This window comes from Arachis ipaensis, chromosome B1, assembly GCF_059453495.1.
Source record: "Arachis ipaensis isolate K30076 ecotype BB chromosome B1, ASM5945349v1, whole genome shotgun sequence".
NCBI classification, from domain to species: Eukaryota; Viridiplantae; Streptophyta; class Magnoliopsida; order Fabales; family Fabaceae; genus Arachis; species Arachis ipaensis.
The window spans coordinates 148,744,022-148,762,853 of record NC_142436.1 but is presented as its reverse complement, the minus strand read 5'-3'; the positions used below and the strand labels follow the sequence as shown (position 1 = coordinate 148,762,853).

Below are 18,832 nucleotides of genomic sequence, written 5' to 3'. Positions count from 1 at the left end.
TCCTTGTTCTTTGGTTTTTATTTTTGGTTTACACAAAAATAAGTTGGGCCACGATCCCACGACACATGTGGATCAAGAAACAAATCCAAACGAAAGACTTTCTTTAAAAAGGGTTTCCTCCGGCCCCGCTACTTTAGCAAAAATGAGTGGAGTAGATACAAAAGATAAAAAAAAAAACTACGAATCGAAAATTCGAATTTCATATTATACATGCAATAATTTAATTATAGATTAGTTATTAATCTGTAGAGGTAAAAAATATCTTAAGAAGAAAAAAATACACCAAAAATAATTGGGTAGAAAAGATTTTCTCCCTAACTATACTTTTTCATTTATATTATTATTAATGAATGTTGTTGCTTATGACTATGAATCGAGTCCACAGTTCCAAACGGATTCAATTATTCAGCAATAATAACGAGCAATATCTTGTCAAGGTTCCTTTGTAGCTAATAACCCAGTTTTATGCAATCAAATTATACATTAATTCTTATCCCATTTCCAATTTCCAATTATTATTTTTAATGTCTTATCTAATAATTAAAGTTGAGATAATAAAATAAATCAACTCTAGCTTACAGGTAGAGACTTGTATGTATGTTCCATCCCATGCACTTAATTAGTATCTACTACTATATAAAGATGGTGACTATTATCCGAAAAAGTCATGAAACCAAAGCTTTTTCCACAAGGTAGGTTAGCAGAAGAGTAATAAAATAAAATTTGACTAAAAATAAGCGGTGTAACCTAAAAACAACGTACATTCATTAATTGAGGAAATGCATGATGCATCCTCAATAATAAAACACTTTAATTTTACCAGCTAACAAGCTTGATTGATTAGCACAATTTTAAAAGAACATGAGATTTAATTTGGTCCATCAAACCATGGGAATCTTAACCTTTCTCTTGGACAAATCTTACTCAAGATGTCACTTTCCAATAAATGGTTTAGGTTCATCATTTGCTCTACTTTACGTTAAGGAGACATAATAATCAAACATATCACAAGAATAAAAGCTCATTTATAACTGTTTGCCAATCTTAATCATTACGTATTACTATGTGAATGTGAAAATGCGTTTTGCTATTAATTTTTCCTTCTTGATTTCTTCGGTATAGGTTTATGCTCCATATTTCTCTATCGGTAATCAAATTTATCTTCTTTTTTTTTACTAAATTTATCTTATTTAATATTATTAATTGTAGCGATCATTAATAAATATTAAATAAAATAAATTTAAACTATTTTAGTTAATTTTTTTATCATTCAAATATTATTATTTTTTTATTTAAAGTAAGTAGACATAAAAAAATAAAAATTTATCTGCGGTTATTTTTATATAAAATTAATAATTTTTATTTATTAACTTTATAAAAAAATAACTGCATGAGGTTTTAGTTTTTTTACCATATAAAAAACATGTTATCATAGTTTGCCATTGATTTCATAGTTTAGTCTTTTAGTCTTTGGTTCTAATGGCATCTTTATTTACTGCATCCTTAAATCTTGATGTTATTGATTTTATAGTTTAATTAGACACACATTTTTCAATTGAAATAATATTTGTAAAATAGTATCAATTTTAAGCAGCAAATTAACAATAAATGGAGAAAGTAAAAAAAAGTTGCTGGCAGCAAGTGAAATGACAGCAGCAGAATGAGAAAGAAAAGAAAGAAAAGAATGATTGAGAAGAAACCGAGAGAGGAGAGTGTTGTGATGATGAATTTTCTGATTCCAATTAAATGATACATCATAAGAACTTCACACTATGCTATATGGTTTATATAGCTGTGCAAAAGGTGTAAAAACAAAAAGGAATAACAAACTATATATTAGCTAGTCCTAACAAACTAGTCAGCTGAACAATCTAATAAACAAACAAAAATATACTAACAAATCTTTTAAATTTGAAAATATTATTTTCAGCATATATATTAACTAACATCCCCCACAAGCTGGTATTACTTGACTTATGTAGATCAAGTAATCCCAGCTTGAATAGCAAGTAGGAGAAGGGTCCCGGTGCAAGAGGCTTTGTAAACAGATCAGCCAGCTGCTCACTAGAGGCAATATGTTGAAGATTTGAAACTCCTTCTTTATATTTGTTACAAGCTACATGACAGTCAATTTCAACATGCTTTGTCCGTTCATGAAAAACTGGATTTGAGGCAATATATATAGCAGATTTATTGTCATAGAATATATCAACTGGCAGGGAAGGAGAAATCTTGAATTCTTTTAGAAATTTTAGCAACCATACAAGTTCACAAGTTCCATTTGCTAGAGCTCAATATTCAGCTTCAGAAGAGGATCTAGAAACTGTTGTTTGCTTCTTGCTTTTCCAAGATATAAGAGTTTGGTCAAGAAAGAAGAAATAACCAATAATAGATTTTCTAGTATCCTTATAAGCCCCCAATCAGAATCAGTATAGCCAGAGAGAATAAGAGAATTAGAGGCAGAAAAAAAAGATCTGATGCTGGTGACTATTTCAAGTATCGAATCACTCTATAAACTGTCTTGAGATAAACATCAGTGGGACAATCCATGAATTGAGTAAGACAACCTACAGGGTAGCTCAGGTCGGGTCTGGTATTGGTGAGATAAAGAAGGCGACCAATCAGCCTTCTATAAAGAGCAGCATCAGGTAGAGGAGAGCCAAAATTTTTTGACAAAGATGTAGTATAATCCATGGGTGTAGTGGCAGGTTTGGCTCCAAGTAACCCACAATCATTAATCAAATCTAAAGCGTATTTTCTTTGATAAAGAGCAATCCCTATTTTACTTCTTGCTACTTCTATGCCAATGAAGAATTTTAAAATACCAAGATCCTTTATCTTGAATTTGCTATCCAAGAAGCGTTTGACAGCTTCAATTTTCGAGAGATCACCACCAGCTAACACAAGATCATCGACATAGACCAAAATAGCAGTGACATCAAGTTGATGAAGATGCCAATTCTTTGATGCTGCAATTGCTAAGAGAACTCTCACTGTGCTCATTTTAACAACTGGGCTGAAAGTGTCAATATAATCAATGCCTGAAATTTGAGTGAATCCCTGAGCAACTAACCGAGCCTTGTGTCTTTCAATTGTCCCATTTGGGTTGAATTTTGTGCGAAAAATCCATTTACAACCTACTGCATTCTTGCCAGGAGGAAGAGAAGTAATGATCCAGGTCTTGTTTTGCTCAAGAGCAGCAAGTTCTACATCAATAGCTTTCTCCAACAATCATACATAACAGCCTCAGAGTAGTGCTTTGGGTCAGGGTTATTTATAGGGGTGTAAGTTACCGAACCGGACCGAAAATTACCGCAGAACCAAACCGAATTTTACAACAACCGATTAAAAAACCGAAAAATCAATTTTTTTTTTCGAAGTAAACCAAACCGAAGAATGAGGGTTCAATGGTGTGCTTTTACTAAGTTGCCCTTTAACCTAGGTATAAAAGGGCAACTTCACACACAACCCTAGCTTTCTTCCTCTCTTTTACGCGAAAACCAAATCCAGAACCCTAGCATTCTTCCTCTCTTCTTCTCTTCCACGGTTCCACACTTCCACCTTCGATTCCACCATGCTCGAGAGAAGGAGACCCTGAAGGAGAACCCTAGCTTATCTTCCTCTCTTCTTCTCTTCAGTCATCGCCGTCGCAGGGTCGCCGTCACAGGGTCGCCGTCGCTGGGTCGCCGTCGCTGCGTCGCTGGGTCGCCGTCGCCGAGGGGCAATCGATTCACCGAGAAGCAGTCCTGTCACCGAGCAGCAGTCCAGTCTCCAAGCAAGACTCCAGTGGCCGTCGCAGTCCAACTCGAGCACAGAGCAGCACTCCTGTCACCAAGCCATCTCCCATCTCCTGCAAAAAGCAACTCCACAATGTCTTCTTCGGAGGTTAGAAATTCTGAACAATTATTTTTAGAGATTCTGTTTAGTAATATTGTGCTTGATTTAGCCTGAACAATTGTTTTTACAAATTCTGTTTGTGGTTATGATTTTTAGAAATTCTGTTTGTGCCTTTGTGGTTATGTTTTTTAGAAATTCTATTTTTAGATAGTCTGTTTGTATTGGCTGCATCAAGAACTCACAGGATAATGCTTGTGAAATACATTGCTTGTGAAATAATATGAAGTTTGATGTTTAATTTTTGAGGTAGATTCTAAACCCATGTGATCTCTGCTTCAGCAGCTGTCAAGCTTTAGAATTTAGCTTTAGTGGACTATGCATGAACTGGCTAACTTTCGTTACTATTAAACTTCTCTGATCCAGTTGATAGTAATTTTAGGGATGAAATCATTGAGATAGGCATTGGACTAGCTTCACTCATTCCCAATTTTGATAGAAGGTCTATTATATATTTTGTTTGGGACAAACTGCATAGAATCTGTTCTATGAACTTCAATTCCAAGAAACTATGATAAGGAACCAAGATCCTTTAATGTGAAGATTTTGTGCAATGGCTGAATCATTAGAGTAATTTGTGTAGAGTAATTTTCTGTAATAATAATGTCATATACATAACAAGGTATATATAAAATAGAATTGGCTGGATAATGCATCGCTTTATTTATTTATTTTAATTTTTTTCCTGGATGAGAAATAGAGATATTCATTGAATACATTGCTTGTGAAATAATAACTTGCCTTCTACTTGTTAGAATATGTTGTTTTTAAATCATTTATGTTGTTTTTAAATCCAATGATGCTTGTTTTGGTGGACTGTTAGAGCTGTTAATGAATTTAAATTCTGCTTGATTATATGGCAGTTGGTGAGTATTAAATGATGCAAATAAACTAGCCAATTGTACTGTTATGAGCTGCTGTGATTTTGTTCTGCATATATATGGCTGCATAGTTTTGTAGTTCCTTTCATGGTTTATGTTTATAATCTATAATCTATATTATATTTATAATCTATATTGATTTTCTTGTTTTATTTTTGTAGAAATTGCACCAACCGGAGAAGATGAGGATGAGTCTGGTGTGAATTCAGATTAAGCATGGTGGTTGATTGGCTGTTTGGTTTTTATTTGTTTTAAAGTGACTGTTACGGTTTAAAGTGTGTTTATTTTTGTTGGTTTGCTAGACATTTTTAATTGCCTTTGTTTTATATTTAATTAAGTTGAATTTGTATTGGATTTGAATGTGATATACTCTTGTTATTCTAGTTTATTGAAGGTTTTAAACTTTATTTTATGATATTTTAAATTTTGTTTATTAGGTATAAAAAAACCGAAAAAACTGACCGAACCAAACCGCTGTTGGTTCGGTTCGGTTCGGTTCGGTTGTCCAGAAAGCAGTCAACCGAATGGTTGATATCAACATACAACCGATCAGGTCGGTTCGGTTGGTTTTCGGTCCAAAATCGAACCAAACCGAACCAATTACACCCCTAGTTATTTATAAGTGCAAAAGTGAAGGCTAGGTATTTTGGAGAGAAAGATACATATGACAATGGTGTGATAAAGGGTACTTACAGTTTGAAGAAGAACGAACAGCATTGATGGGATCCTCATGTGATGCCATACTGAAACAATGAAAGTCCTTAAGGTATGAGGGTAGTTTTCTATCCCTCTCAGACCTTCTCAGGGCAGGCTGAGTTGGTTCAGGTTGAATGTGATCAACATGAGGCATAAGGGCAGTAGCATTATCACTATTTTCATGAATGTATGATGCAGATGCAAAAGATGTAGAATTCTTACTAATGTCATTATTCAAAGATGAAAGAGAGCTATTGTTATTAGAGACATCAACAGTAATTCTAGGATGTGATGATGTATGAATAATATCCTCATAATGTGATGCAGAAGGCAATTGCAATTCAGGAAAAGGATCAAAATCTGTTGGATTAAAAGAGTGTTGTGGGTGAAAATTTGAGTTTGCATGAGTCCTGGTTGTTGTTTGAACAGATTTGAAAGGAAAGATGTGTTCAAAAAATTCTGTATTTCGTGAGATAAAAATTTCTTTTGTGTTTAAATCAAACAAAATAGAACCTCTGGTTCCTGACTTGGATCATAAGAAAGTACACTTTCGAGCTCTAGGATCTAGTTTTATCCTACCAGCTGTAAGTGTTGAAGCAAACACAAGACAACCAAAAACTTTAAGCTCATGTAGATCAGGTTTTGAATGAAATAAAGCCTCATATGGAGTTATATTGTTCAAAAAGGCACTAGGCAACCTATTAATTAAATGAACTGAATGTTGCACAGCATAATGCCAAAAGCATTTGGGAACATTTGAGTGAAACAATAATGTTCTTGCAACTGTCAGTAGGTGTTGATGCTTTCTCTCCACAACACCATTTTGTTGTGGAGTTTCAACACAAGAAGTTTGATGTTCTATGCCTTTTGAACTATAAAATGAGTCCATTTTAAATTCCATACCATTATCAGTTCGAATTTGCTTAATTCTTTTGCTGAATTGTGTTTGCACAAGTTGGACAAAGTCTTGAACCAATTTTCTAGTTTCAGATTTTAATTTCATGCAATAAATCCATGTGAACCAATTTTTGTCCTCAACTATAGTTAGAAAATATTTATGACCTGAAGTTGATTGAATAGAAAGAGGTCCCCAAATATCAATATGCAATAAATTGAAAGCATTTTCAGAATTTGTATTACTTGTTGTGAAAGGTAATTTTCTTTGTCTAGCATATTGACAAGAATCACAAACATGTGAAGAAGCAATGCAATCAATAAAAGGAAAGTCTTTTTGCATAATAATCATTCTGCTGTAAGGTAAATGACCTAGTCTATCATGCCAAAGAATTCCTAGGTCTTGCTGCACACTAAGAGCTATAGATTGTATCCTAAAATCTAATGAAAGCAATTTCATAGGTTCAGTATTCATCACATATAAGTCTCCTTGCATCTCAGCTTGCCCAATCATCTTCAATGAAGGAAGTGCCTGTATCTCACAGTAAGAATCAGTAAATCTAAATTCACAATGTAATGATTTAGTAAGCTTGGAAACAGAATTTAAATTATATTTAAAGTGAGGTATGAATAAAACATTGGTAAGGATTAAAGAGGTTGACAATTGCACATTTCCACAAATATTCGTAGAGATCTTAGATCCATCAGGCAGATTAACCAAAACAGGCTTTATATGATAAAAAGTTTTAAAAAAATCTTGAAGATAACAGGTATGATCAGTAGCACCACTGTCTAGTATCCAAGAGGTTTTAGTAAAACATGCATTCAAAATATGTCTACCTTTTGGTTGAGTTAAGGTGGCTGAGGAAGTGATATGATTCACACTACTTGAAGCTGTCATGAGTGGTTGCTGGAGAAGAGCAATTAAAGTTTGCTTCTGGTCTGGAGTCAAGACAAGAGCAGTTTCATTACCACCTTCTTCTTGACCAGAATCAGTAATGTCACCACCAGCACCTGAATCTTCAATTTCACCTTCAGTGCTGATGTGATTTGCACTTTTCTGCTTCCAGTGTGCAGAAAAACCATTTTTCTTGTAGCAATTCTCAACCAAATGTCCAATTCTGTTGTAGTAAGTGCATAATTTGAGAGTGTATCATTTACCAAAAGTCTTCTGAGCAGTGTTTTTCTTGCCACCACTTCGACCTCGTCCTCTGCCTCTTGAAGAATAACTACCTCTTTGTTGATGTTGTACTTTCATAGAATTTGTGATTATCTTTGCATCCAAGAAATCTGAACTTAGTTCCCTCTCTTGTTGAGTTAGCATTGCCAAAACAGCATTGATATCAGGCAAAGGTTTTAGCAACATAATCTGAGATTTCACAGTAGAGTTTTGCTCATTTAGACCTCTGAGAAATTTCACAACGTATTTCTCAGAAGCATAATCCCTAATAATTTTTAATCCACAGTTGCATCCATTAACACAAGCTATATAGCTAGGGATTGTACGAAGGTTTTCTAATTCTTCCCAAATAGACTTCAATTTGGTAAAGTAGGAAGTAACAGTTAAATCACCTTGCCTGATAGTGTAGAATTCCTCTTTCAATTCTCCAACTCTGAAGACATCTCCATGTGAATAATGATTCTTCAAGTCCTTCCACAAATCTGAAGCATTGCTAATCCACATCACACTCTTAGCAATTTCTGGGGAGAGCGAGAGGTTGAGCCATGAAAGCAAGATGTTATTGCAGCGATCCCAAGCTTTAAACAAAGGTTGATTCTCAGCTGGTTTTGGAATCGAACCATCCAAGAACTTCACCTTGTTCTTCGATCTGAGTGCTCTCCACATATCGTGTGACCATTGGTAATAGTTTTGAGAAGTAAGCTGAAGCGGAATCAAAGTCGTACCTGAGCTTTCACTTAGATGCAGATAATACGGAATGATGGGGTTAGAGATTGGAAAAGAAGAGTTCGATCTGTTGAGCTGAGCCTGAAATTGCGATAATTGACGCATAAACGCTGTGAATCATTCAAAATCTGCAGCGGAATCTACTTAAGTGTTGGCATTTGAGCTGTTTTCTTCGTTTATTGCCATTGATGTAACCAGGCTCTGATACCATGTAAAATGGTATCAATCTTAAGCAGTAAATTAACAATAAATGGAGAAAGTAAAGAAAGAGTTGCTGGCAGCAAGTGAAATGGCTGCAGCAGAATGAGAAAAAAAAGGAAGAAAATAATGATTAAGAAGAAACCGAGAGAGAAAAGTGTTGTGATGATGAATTTTCTGATTCCAATTAAATGATACATCATAAGAACTTCACATTATGCTATATGGTTTATATAGCCGTGCAAAAGGTGTAAAAACAAAAAGGAATAACAAACTATATATTAGCTAATCCTAACAAACTAGTCAGCTAAACAATCTAACAAACAAACAAAAATATACTAACAAATCTTTTAAATTTAAAAATATTATTTTCAGCATATATATTAACTAACAATATTAATCAAATTTAATATAAGTTTAATTTTAGTATATTGATTATGTACAAACATTTATATAATTATTTAATTAAAATTTATATATTTAAATATTTTTAAAAAATAAATTAAAAAATTATTTAGTTGGAAAATTTTGGGCACTGATAATGCCCCAATAATTGTGGAGTTAGCATTATTCAAAAAGTCTGGCACATTTGTTATTGTGCGTCACATTATATAATATATACATCTGCAAAAATGTAAAGAAATTCAGATAAGCACTTTTAGTTTTTCACCTTATTGTGCCAATTATTTCGAGTGTTAACTTTATGGATCCAACAACAGGAACTTTTGTTTTTGGCCATATGATCTAATTGAGTGCCTTACACTCATGAGTGACCAGTGATCACTATTTACGGAAAAATATTAGAAGAGAAATACAAAAAGATGATAAAATTTATTGTTTTTAATTATTATTTTTAATTAATAATATTTAAAAATATATTATTAAATTAAAGAAATTAGAATAATAATTAAAAATAATAGATAAAAATTTTAAATTCTGCTGATATATTTTTTTTTTTTGAGTTTTTCTCATTCCAAACACCCTCTTTGTCTTGTATTTGTTAGTGGAACCCACATACCTAGTGGGGTCAAAAAATTGGCATCACTTCCTTTCCAACAAGGCATGTCAAGTTGCAAATAATAGTATACAAAATACAAATAATTAAACCAACTTGGATTGGTCAAGTGGTCAGCTCATTCGTTCGCTTAAGTAAGTGTTTGGACTTCGAATCTTACCTTGTGCATGTAGCAACTTATTGGCTAGCCATTAACCCTCAAATGGAGCTCAGATTTGTGACAGATTAATTTTTGGCATATCGAATTAGGAAATACCGTAGACAATAAAAAAAAATACAAATAAATAAATAATAGTATCTGAAATTGCTTTTCATTCATAGAAGCATCATATATAGAATACAATTTTGTTTATTGTTGGTTGATGAAATGACATCTCACCAAGCACTCTGCAACCTCTCCATCGGCCCTCCCCCCATTCCCCACTTACTCTTTCCCTTTTTCTATTAAGAGAAAATATTTATAACACCCTCAGAATACACAAATATTTAGAAAATAATAAAAAATCAACATGAAATAATTTTGAATTATTTATTTTATATTTTTTATTTTATTAGATTAATTAAATAATATTAAATATAATAAACATACCATTGTAAATATTATTTGTATAAAAAGATACTATAAAACAAAATATGTAGATGGATTTGATTTATCTATAAATTTTTTCTCTTTGCCAAACACACCTTAAATATGAAAAACACTTAAAAGCTTTTAACCCAAGAAAATTATAATATGTACACTCTTTTATTATTATTATTATTATTATTATTATTATTATTATTAGATATTTTTTGTGACTACCATTAGATATAGGGCAATTCACTTAAATAAATTGTTTCACTTTTAAAATTACGCAAATGCATTGTTTCCAAAACGAAGACGCAAATGCATTGTTTCACATATCTATAGAAATCGCTACTGGTAGTAGCAATTTACACAAATACAAAATCCACTGCTGCCAGATTACATTGAGTTGTGCCAGTAGCAGTTTTTATAGATATGTGAAATAATGCATTTGTGTCTTCGTTTTGAAAACAATGCATTTGCGTAATTTTAAAAGTAAAACAATTTATTTAAGTGAATTACTCTTAGATATAGCTATATATATACACTCTTTTCCATATTATTGGTGACGATAAATCACCCTTACGTTTTTTTTAGTCACTACTGCTGTCGTTGTTTTGCAGCAAATAGTGTATGATTTACAAAAACAAATCTAGAACACTTAATCTAATTCTAGTTCTAAAAACACCTATAAGTCATCCTTCAATTTAAAAAAAAAAAAATTGCTTTCGATGAAAAGAATGTTATATGTTTTTTTTTTTTCACTAGAAGTGATTTATGAAAAAATAAAAAAACAGAGCATAAGAATATAGAAAAATAATACAACTATTTCTTTTTATTCTAAAGCCATTGATCATCCACGTAAGAATATATGGTCTCCTCCCTTATTGGGGGCAAGAGAGAGAAAGAGTGATGGGATTGCACTCAAATATGCTGTTGACCATCTTTTCGTTAGTTTTGACCAAGCAATATATAACATAATTCTGAATTGTTTTAATTAATTATCATATTGTTCTAACTTAATTGACGCCTAATTGTAGGATTTTGGAGATTGCTTATATATCGCAAGAGAAATATTTAAAACCTATCCAAATTTATTATTTTTTAATTATTAATTTAATTTGTTAATTTAATATATTTATAATTCATATTTTTCTGTTAGAATAAATAATTAAAAAAAAAACAAATCGATTTTTAAGCTTCTGAAAATTAAAAAATACATTTAAGTCCTTACCCTCTTTAAAATTTAGACACATTGATCTTTGGGTCTAATTTGTCCTATTTTAAAAACTCTCTCACGTGTACATTTGTATCAACCAGATTTACAATAAAAATCACGTTTGATTTTTTTGTTGGGTCTGACAGACCAAGTGAACATGATGAAACGATATGTTCAAGTTTTGAAAAGGTCAGGGACTTAAATATTGATACATGCTTCAAAATTCAAATGTTCGTGATATGAAAAGATCAAATATTATTTAAAAGTTATTAGTTTATTTTGATGAATTTTTATTTTTATTTATTTAGTTATTAGATTGGGTTTATGTTTATGAGTTTTAGAATTTTCTTTATTTTAATCTAATATGAGATTATAAATACCTCTTTAGCTCTTGTAGTCATAGTATTAGTGATTAGATGTGTCAAAGCACTTTTTTTTCGTAATGAAACCATTGTGTAGACAAGTGTAGTTGAGTGAGTACCTCTCTTATTGCACGGAAAATTGGATAGAATGTTGATAAATCTTTTCGATTCAATTCTCAAATTATAATGTGTACAAGTTAAGTTGAGGAGTTCTTTTCTTGTTGTATCAAGAAATTAGATATAAAGTGAAGTGATTATCTTTACATTCAATTTTAACTTATTTTTTTTTCTATTTTAATTTTAATGTATATTTTTTATTCAATTTCAATTTATGTCATTTTGTTTATCTTTTTTTCATATCAAATGTATTTTCAAATGTCTGAGGATTTAAATATTTACGGATCAATAGATTAAGAATCTATTTGTCTTTTTCTCATAATTTTATAATCCAGATCATCCATATTAAACTATCAAATATATATATATATATATATATATCATGATACAGAAGCGTATTTATACTCATAAAAGTAATAAAAGAGTTGTTTCAATTTTTCTTAACCAAATCCTTCTGTATTTTAGTAGCGCTGAATTGTAACATCTCTGTTAGAAAAAGAGTTACAGAAGCGATTTTGGTGCGTTAGAAACCAAAAATTTAAAATTACTATTTATATTTGAGTATGACACCTATTAAATTCTAAAGGCCAAGTAAAATAATATTTATGATTTAATTCTTATTAAATTCAAAATTAAAAGTAATCATAACATATTCAATTTAATATTTATAATAATAAATAAAATCATATAAGTTATTTATTATAAAATAATTTAATTTACGATTATAATTAATATATGTATTAGCAATAAACAGCTATGAAAATTAATAATTTTCTAACATTACCCTCATTTGTTTTAGCATGTTCAACTTCTTATTTAATTTTATAATTATTAGGTTAAGTGTGGTATACTTTTGTTTTTTCTTTTTTTTCAAAAAATAATTAATAGAGTAATGAATCCCACAAAGCAAAAAATTATAAATTAGACATAAAATAATAAATCATACAGTCAATTTTATTTTTTAATGAAATATGAGATTGATACAATTATCCGTCGATAATTCCATTAAAAAATAATGTATTTTTATAAAAAAAAAATTATTGATGAAAAATCCATTGATAATTCAAAAAGTGAAAAGTATCATGAGAGTTGTCAAGGCTTTCTTTTTATCCATACATGTTAGGAGTGACCATAAATAAGATAGAATTTAGATTTAGTCCTAATTATATTTATAAATTGATTTTTTTAATTAAAATTTTATTCTATTCGTAAATTTATAACATGTCAATTTTAATTATATCTGTTTTTAATTTATAGGTATCCAATTTTATTTGTAAATTAATTTCAGTAAAACCTAATCTTATTTTATCTATAAATTTATAATATGACAATATTATTTGTGGATAATAAAAAATTACAATATTTAATAATTTAATGAGATTTTAAGATTGTAATTTAATATTTATATATTACTAAATATATTTGATTTTTATATAGATAAAAATATTAAATTTTTAATTAAAAATCTTGATTTAATGATTAAATACTTTTTATATAAATAAAATTCTTGATTTAACCCCTCACCCTTTAACATATATATGATACCCGCGGATAAAATTACTATCACCACCCTTAATGCATATTAGTTATTTTGTAAGACAGGTACATTATTACATTTTGTGTAAGGTACGCTAATGTTTTAAAAACTACAATAACATGAATCTTTGTTATATCGCACTCATCATCACATTGCATACATTTCTTTATGAAACAAATTGAAATCAATTAGAAAAAATAGTAATATTCCTTCATTCATACATTAGTATACGTGACTTACGTAAAACATGTCTTGTAATAAAAAAAAAAGTCTAGGGGCTAATTATATAGTATAAGCTAACTCAATCAATTTTTTTATTTTTAATTTTAAAATTTAAAAAATTAAAACAATAGAAAATAATATTTTTGTTATGTAACTAGTCTATTTTTAACTATGTCACCTTTATTTTAATGTATTACACTTATATAATTCCATTTGAAAATAAATTTATGTGTTATAACATATTTTAATCTTAAAATAAGTAGGAGTGGCAACGGGACGGATAGGAGCGGATTTTTGCTTTACCCGACCCCACATCGTTTTATAATAATCCGCAATAAACCCGTTTTTATTGGCGGATAGTAAATGGTTGAACCCTAACCCGCCTCCGCAGATACTCGCCCCTATAATTATTACAATCTAATAAATAAAATTAAATTTCAAAATTTATATAACCATCGTTAAATACATCACATAAATTAAAGTAAAATTTTAAATATGATATAATATTATCAATCATTTTACTAAATTATTTTACATATATTACACATATTATATATTAAAATTATATATATATAATTGGGATAGGAATATCAATTGGCTTTGGTTTTGGAAGGCGCGGGTCCCTGAAAAGTTGAGGCTCCTAGTGTGGCTTTGCCTTCATGATGCTGTACCAATTCAATATCTGCGTTTTCGGCGACATCTCTCCTCCTCATCCTTATGTACACGTTGCAATCAACTTCCGGAGACAATTCTTCATTGTTTTCGGGATTGTGAAGTGGTGCGATCAGTTTGGGTTTCTCTAGGTTTTTCTGATGTGTGTTTCTTTGGCTCTCACGAGGTGCATGATTGGTTCAAGCATGGCCTCCTCAATGAAGGTTGTTCTAAATTTGCACCTATAATATGGTCAATTTGGCAAGACAGAAATATGGGTAATTTTCAGGGAGTTTTTGGATCTGCCGGGTCAATTGCATACAAGGCTCGCAGGTGCATGGTGGATTTTGAATATACAACTCAGAATCGAGTGTGTTGCATCCAGGGATTAAAACCTCTGTCTTGGTCTCCGCTAGAACCTGGTGCTTGGAAGTTAAATTGTGATGGGAGTGTGAACTTGGGGGATGATTGTGCTGGTTTTGAGTGGGTAATTCGTGATAGCTCCAGTCAATGGGTAATGGGATGCTCAGGAAATTCCTTTGGATCTAGTGTCATCAAGATGGAGTTGTGGAGTATATGGAAAGGTTTGGCTTGGGCTTGGGAGGCGGGTCTTAAGCTTGTTGTCTGTGAGACAGATTGCACAGCAGCTTTTGAGCTAGTGACTGGTTGACAAGTTCCACTCTGGCATCTTGAAAAAGAAGTAATACAACTGATCTTTGACTTGAAGTTAAGAAGGGATTGGGATATTCGTTTTGAGCTTATCCCGAGAGAAGCTAATGTCGTGGCAGATCGGTTGACAAAGATGGGATCTGGAGGTAGCGAAACTGATGAGGTTCACCTTTGGCACCAGCCACCAGAAGTGGTTTGTCCTCTCTTACGGTTAAGAACCTGATTTATTTTCTTTTTCTTTTCTGCTCTTTTTTTTTTGTTGTTCACCCAAAAAAATATATTATATATATATCGGAGCAGGTAGAGGCGGATAGTACTTAAACCCGACCTCACTCTGCCCAACAATCTGTCCCACTAAAAATCTGCCCGATACGGGACGGATAATTATTCACCCCGAACAGATAAGGACGGGTAGAAACCCGCGAATTCGAGCGGTGTTACCATGCCTAAAGATAAGATCATTATATAAATTTATTTTATTATTGATAGTAAAAAAAAAAATTTAAATACAGTTAACTTTATATAAAATTGTTAACTGGTTTTTAATTTTTGAAAAAGCGTAGAGAGGAGGAGAGAGAGAGTGGAGTGTCCCCATTGGAATTGGGGCATGGCATCCCCCACAGAAAAAGGTGGTGGCAACAAAAACCTCTTTTTCTACACTCCGCCATGATGCCACTACGATCATCATTCTCTCTCTCTCTTTCTCTCTTCTCTCTTCTCTCTTATGGAACCACCACATGCAACCACACTCAACTGCTAGATGGAGAACAAGTGCGGTTGCTGGTCTGTCCTCAAACGCGGTGTTAGAGGTTCGTGCAAATCTTCTTCAGCTTCCAGACACTCCCCTAACACTATCCCTCGTACTAGTCTCGTTTATGATGCAGGTACCCTTCTTCATTACTTTGTTTTTCGGGGAAAGCTCCTTTTTTTATGGATTTCAATTCTCATCTGCTCCCTCCTATCAAAAAACATGGATCCTTTTTTCTTCTTTCTAACTATGCTTTATTGCTTTCCCAGTACCCTTTCCCCCCATTCTGCTACTGCATAAACAAAATTAAACACTTCCATTCAACTACAGACTGCTCCAATTTTCTCATTCTTTCTTTTAAGTGTTGCCGAATTTCATGATTTTTCTATCATTATAAATTTACTCTCAGTAAGTTAGCCAATTTTGTCTATGTTGGTTCTATTTACATTATATCAGATCCAAAAACCAAGCTAAATGCAATTGTCATGTATAATCAATCATGTTCAATAAAGTGGTTAAAATTTGAAGAAGGAAGGCTTCACATTTCTTTGCATTGTTGCAGCAACTGAGACAAGATACCTGAATGCTAGCAATCGAGAACTATGCCCTCCGAATGAAGCTAGAGTATCTTCTGACAATCCTGATCCTCCACCTCAGGAGAATAAGGCTCCTTGCCCACTTCTTAAATTTACATTTCAAGAACTTAAAGCTGCAACCGGAAATTTCAGACCGGATAGTATTCTTGGGGAGGGTGGTTTTGGTTATGTTTTCAAAGGGTGGATAGAGGAAGACGGAACCGCCCCGGCGAAACCTGGGTCAGGGGTTACCGTGGCTGTCAAAAACTTAAAGCCAGATGGTCTTCAGGGCCATAGAGAATGGGTGGTTAGTAAATATCTGCCTTTGGGTTAGTAGATTGAATTCATAAAGAATTGCTTAGGACATGCTGGTTCATTGGATTGTCACATGGCATTTTATTAATGCAGGCTGAGGTTACCTTTCTCGGACAGCTTCATCATCCTAACCTTGTCAAACTTATTGGCTACTGCATTGAAGATGATCAGAGGCTTCTTGTATATGAGTTTATGACCCGGGGAAGTCTAGAGAATCATCTTTTCAGAAGTGAGTTTCTGCCTTGACTTAGAATCTAGTTTCTGGAGTGTGTGATAAATAATTTCTAGGTGTTGCTTTCCTCTTGATTATTGTGTCTTACAATAAAACTGCTGATGTTTCCTTCATTTTGAAGGAACCGTACCTCTTCCGTGGTCCAACAGGGTTAAGATTGCACTTGGTGCAGCAAAAGGATTGGCCTTCCTCCATAATGGTCCTGAACCAGTCATTTATAGAGATTTTAAAACATCAAATATTTTGCTTGATACGGTATGTGTATCTGGTTAGCAATATTAGTGTCCGAGAAGATTTTTGCAGTCTACGGATTTATTCACATTTTGTTTTATAGGAATATAATGCAAAGCTTTCAGATTTTGGTCTAGCAAAAGCAGGGCCTCAAGGAGACAAGACGCATGTTTCTACCCGAGTTGTCGGAACATATGGCTATGCTGCTCCAGAATATGTCATGACAGGTAAGAATGCAGCAGTTTAGGACACACACATGCACACACACGTATGTGCTTTCGCAAAATCTGTGCTTAAACAAAGTTGTGTGATAGATTATTGATTCTGCTACAAAGCATAACATAATGTAGAAAAGAGCACACTATGTCAAGATGATTAATTTCAGTACCCCCTATCTTGGTAAACAAGTAAGCATGTTCTAGAACTCAATCACTATGGGATTGTTAAGTTTGTAATGTTGTAACTAACTAGCAGGATGATAGTACACATTTGACTTTCTAAGAAATTAAAAGAGCTAATAACTTGTCTGTTTCTGAATTTTTTGTTACCAGGGCACTTGACGGCTAAAAGTGATGTTTATAGTTTCGGAGTTGTATTACTTGAGATTTTAACAGGAAGAAGATCGATGGACAAGAAGCGCCCGAGCGGGGAACAGAATCTTGTTTCATGGGCTAGGCCATATTTAGCTGACAAGAGAAAGCTATATCAACTTGTGGATCCTCGGCTGGAATTAAATTATTCTCTAAAAGGGGTGCAGAAAATCTCTCAGTTAGCTTACAGTTGCCTCAGTAGAGACCCGAAATGCCGTCCCAACATGGACGAAGTGGTGAAAGCTCTGATGCCGCTGCAAGATCTCAATGACCTTGCAATCTTGTCATATCACTCTCGAATATCCCAGCAAGGGCGGCGAAAAAAGAAATCGGATGGAACTCCACATCTCAGCTACACACAATCCAAGAGCATCATCAGGGCTTCTCCCTTGAATGCCAGCAAGCAGCGTCGATGATAGGAAGCGAAACGATCGATCTTCTTCTGTATTTACTTGCTCAATCATTGATTGAAACAAGAGTTAGAATGCCTCCTTTGTTGTTGGTGGTGTTGGTTTGTGGAGATGGACATTTCAAGCTTACATAATCTTTGGGTGTTTAGAACCTGTCTTGCATGATGAAGGCCAGAAGAATGATGGAAAAGTATTGATAAATTGATTTTCTTGTGCTCTTTTTATTAGAGAGCTAACCATCATTAATATACTTTAATTTCCTGTTTGCTAATGCTGTGTAATTCAGAAAATCTTGTATGTATATGAAAGGTCTCACATCTCAGTAGTTTGTGTGCTGCAACATGAAATCAGTTGCATTTAGCAATTAGCAGTTGAAGTAACATTATTGTTCATGCACCTTCAATTAATGGTCACAAATTTATGCATTCTTTAGTGTCATTAATCACAATAATTTTAGATAAATAGATAGAAGAATGAAAGGCACTGAAAAGAGTTGAACTCACAATATTCTGTTAAGTGATGTGAACATATTTATGTACACGTTGCAGGCTTTTATGACCCCAAAAAATAGCATTAGCATCTTATATTCTCATGTGGTTAATGCTGAATAAAATTGAACCAAGTTAGCATATATGCTTGGTGATAAATATATATATATCAATGCAAAGAGCATAAATGCCTTTATGCTTAGCATAATTTGTTGTCTGTGGACTGCATTCTATAAACATCTGTTTTCAAGTGACAAATTGAATTGGAAAAAAGAACCTCACTTTGCTTTAGTGCTTTATAGCTTATTCTTTTTGTTTATTTTTCTTGCTTTAACTTATTCTTTTTTTTTTTTTAACACAAGAAAGGTTCACCTTCTGGTAATTAGTTGGTTACATAGAATTTGGTTATTAGCGTCA

At 32.6% G+C, this 18,832-nt stretch overlaps 3 protein-coding genes across 4 annotated transcripts; 2 read left to right on the top strand and 1 right to left on the bottom strand.

Moving 5' to 3' along the window:
- Positions 1-2,487: 2,487 nt before the first annotated feature.
- On the bottom strand, positions 2,488-8,211 carry LOC107615278 (uncharacterized). Its single transcript, XM_021112471.2, has 6 exons — positions 7,618-8,211; positions 7,249-7,425; positions 7,003-7,092; positions 6,738-6,897; positions 5,469-5,831; positions 2,488-3,218 (listed from the first exon to the last, which is right to left on the bottom strand). Exons 1-6 carry the CDS (start codon positions 8,209-8,211, stop codon positions 2,488-2,490), a joined length of 2,115 nt encoding a protein of 704 aa, XP_020968130.2.
- A 6,220-nt stretch (positions 8,212-14,431) lies between these two features.
- On the top strand, positions 14,432-14,827 carry LOC148578851 (uncharacterized). Its single transcript, XM_088503228.1, has one exon. The coding sequence runs from the start codon at positions 14,432-14,434 to the stop codon at positions 14,825-14,827; it is 396 nt and encodes a 131-aa protein (XP_088359354.1).
- Positions 14,828-15,324: 497 nt separating this feature from the next.
- On the top strand, positions 15,325-18,352 carry LOC107640302 (serine/threonine-protein kinase PBL34). Of its 2 annotated transcripts, none has more exons than XM_016343837.3 (6): positions 15,325-15,710; positions 16,137-16,456; positions 16,558-16,693; positions 16,818-16,951; positions 17,031-17,154; positions 17,479-18,352. In XM_016343837.3, exons 1-6 carry the CDS (start codon positions 15,587-15,589, stop codon positions 17,931-17,933), a joined length of 1,293 nt encoding a protein of 430 aa, XP_016199323.1. In that variant the 5' UTR covers positions 15,325-15,586; the 3' UTR covers positions 17,934-18,352. The 2 variants fall into 2 exon arrangements, with proteins under 2 accessions (XP_016199323.1, XP_088358304.1); XM_088502178.1 differs by having other exon boundaries at positions 15,446-15,635.
- The last annotated feature ends 480 nt before the right edge of the window (positions 18,353-18,832 follow it).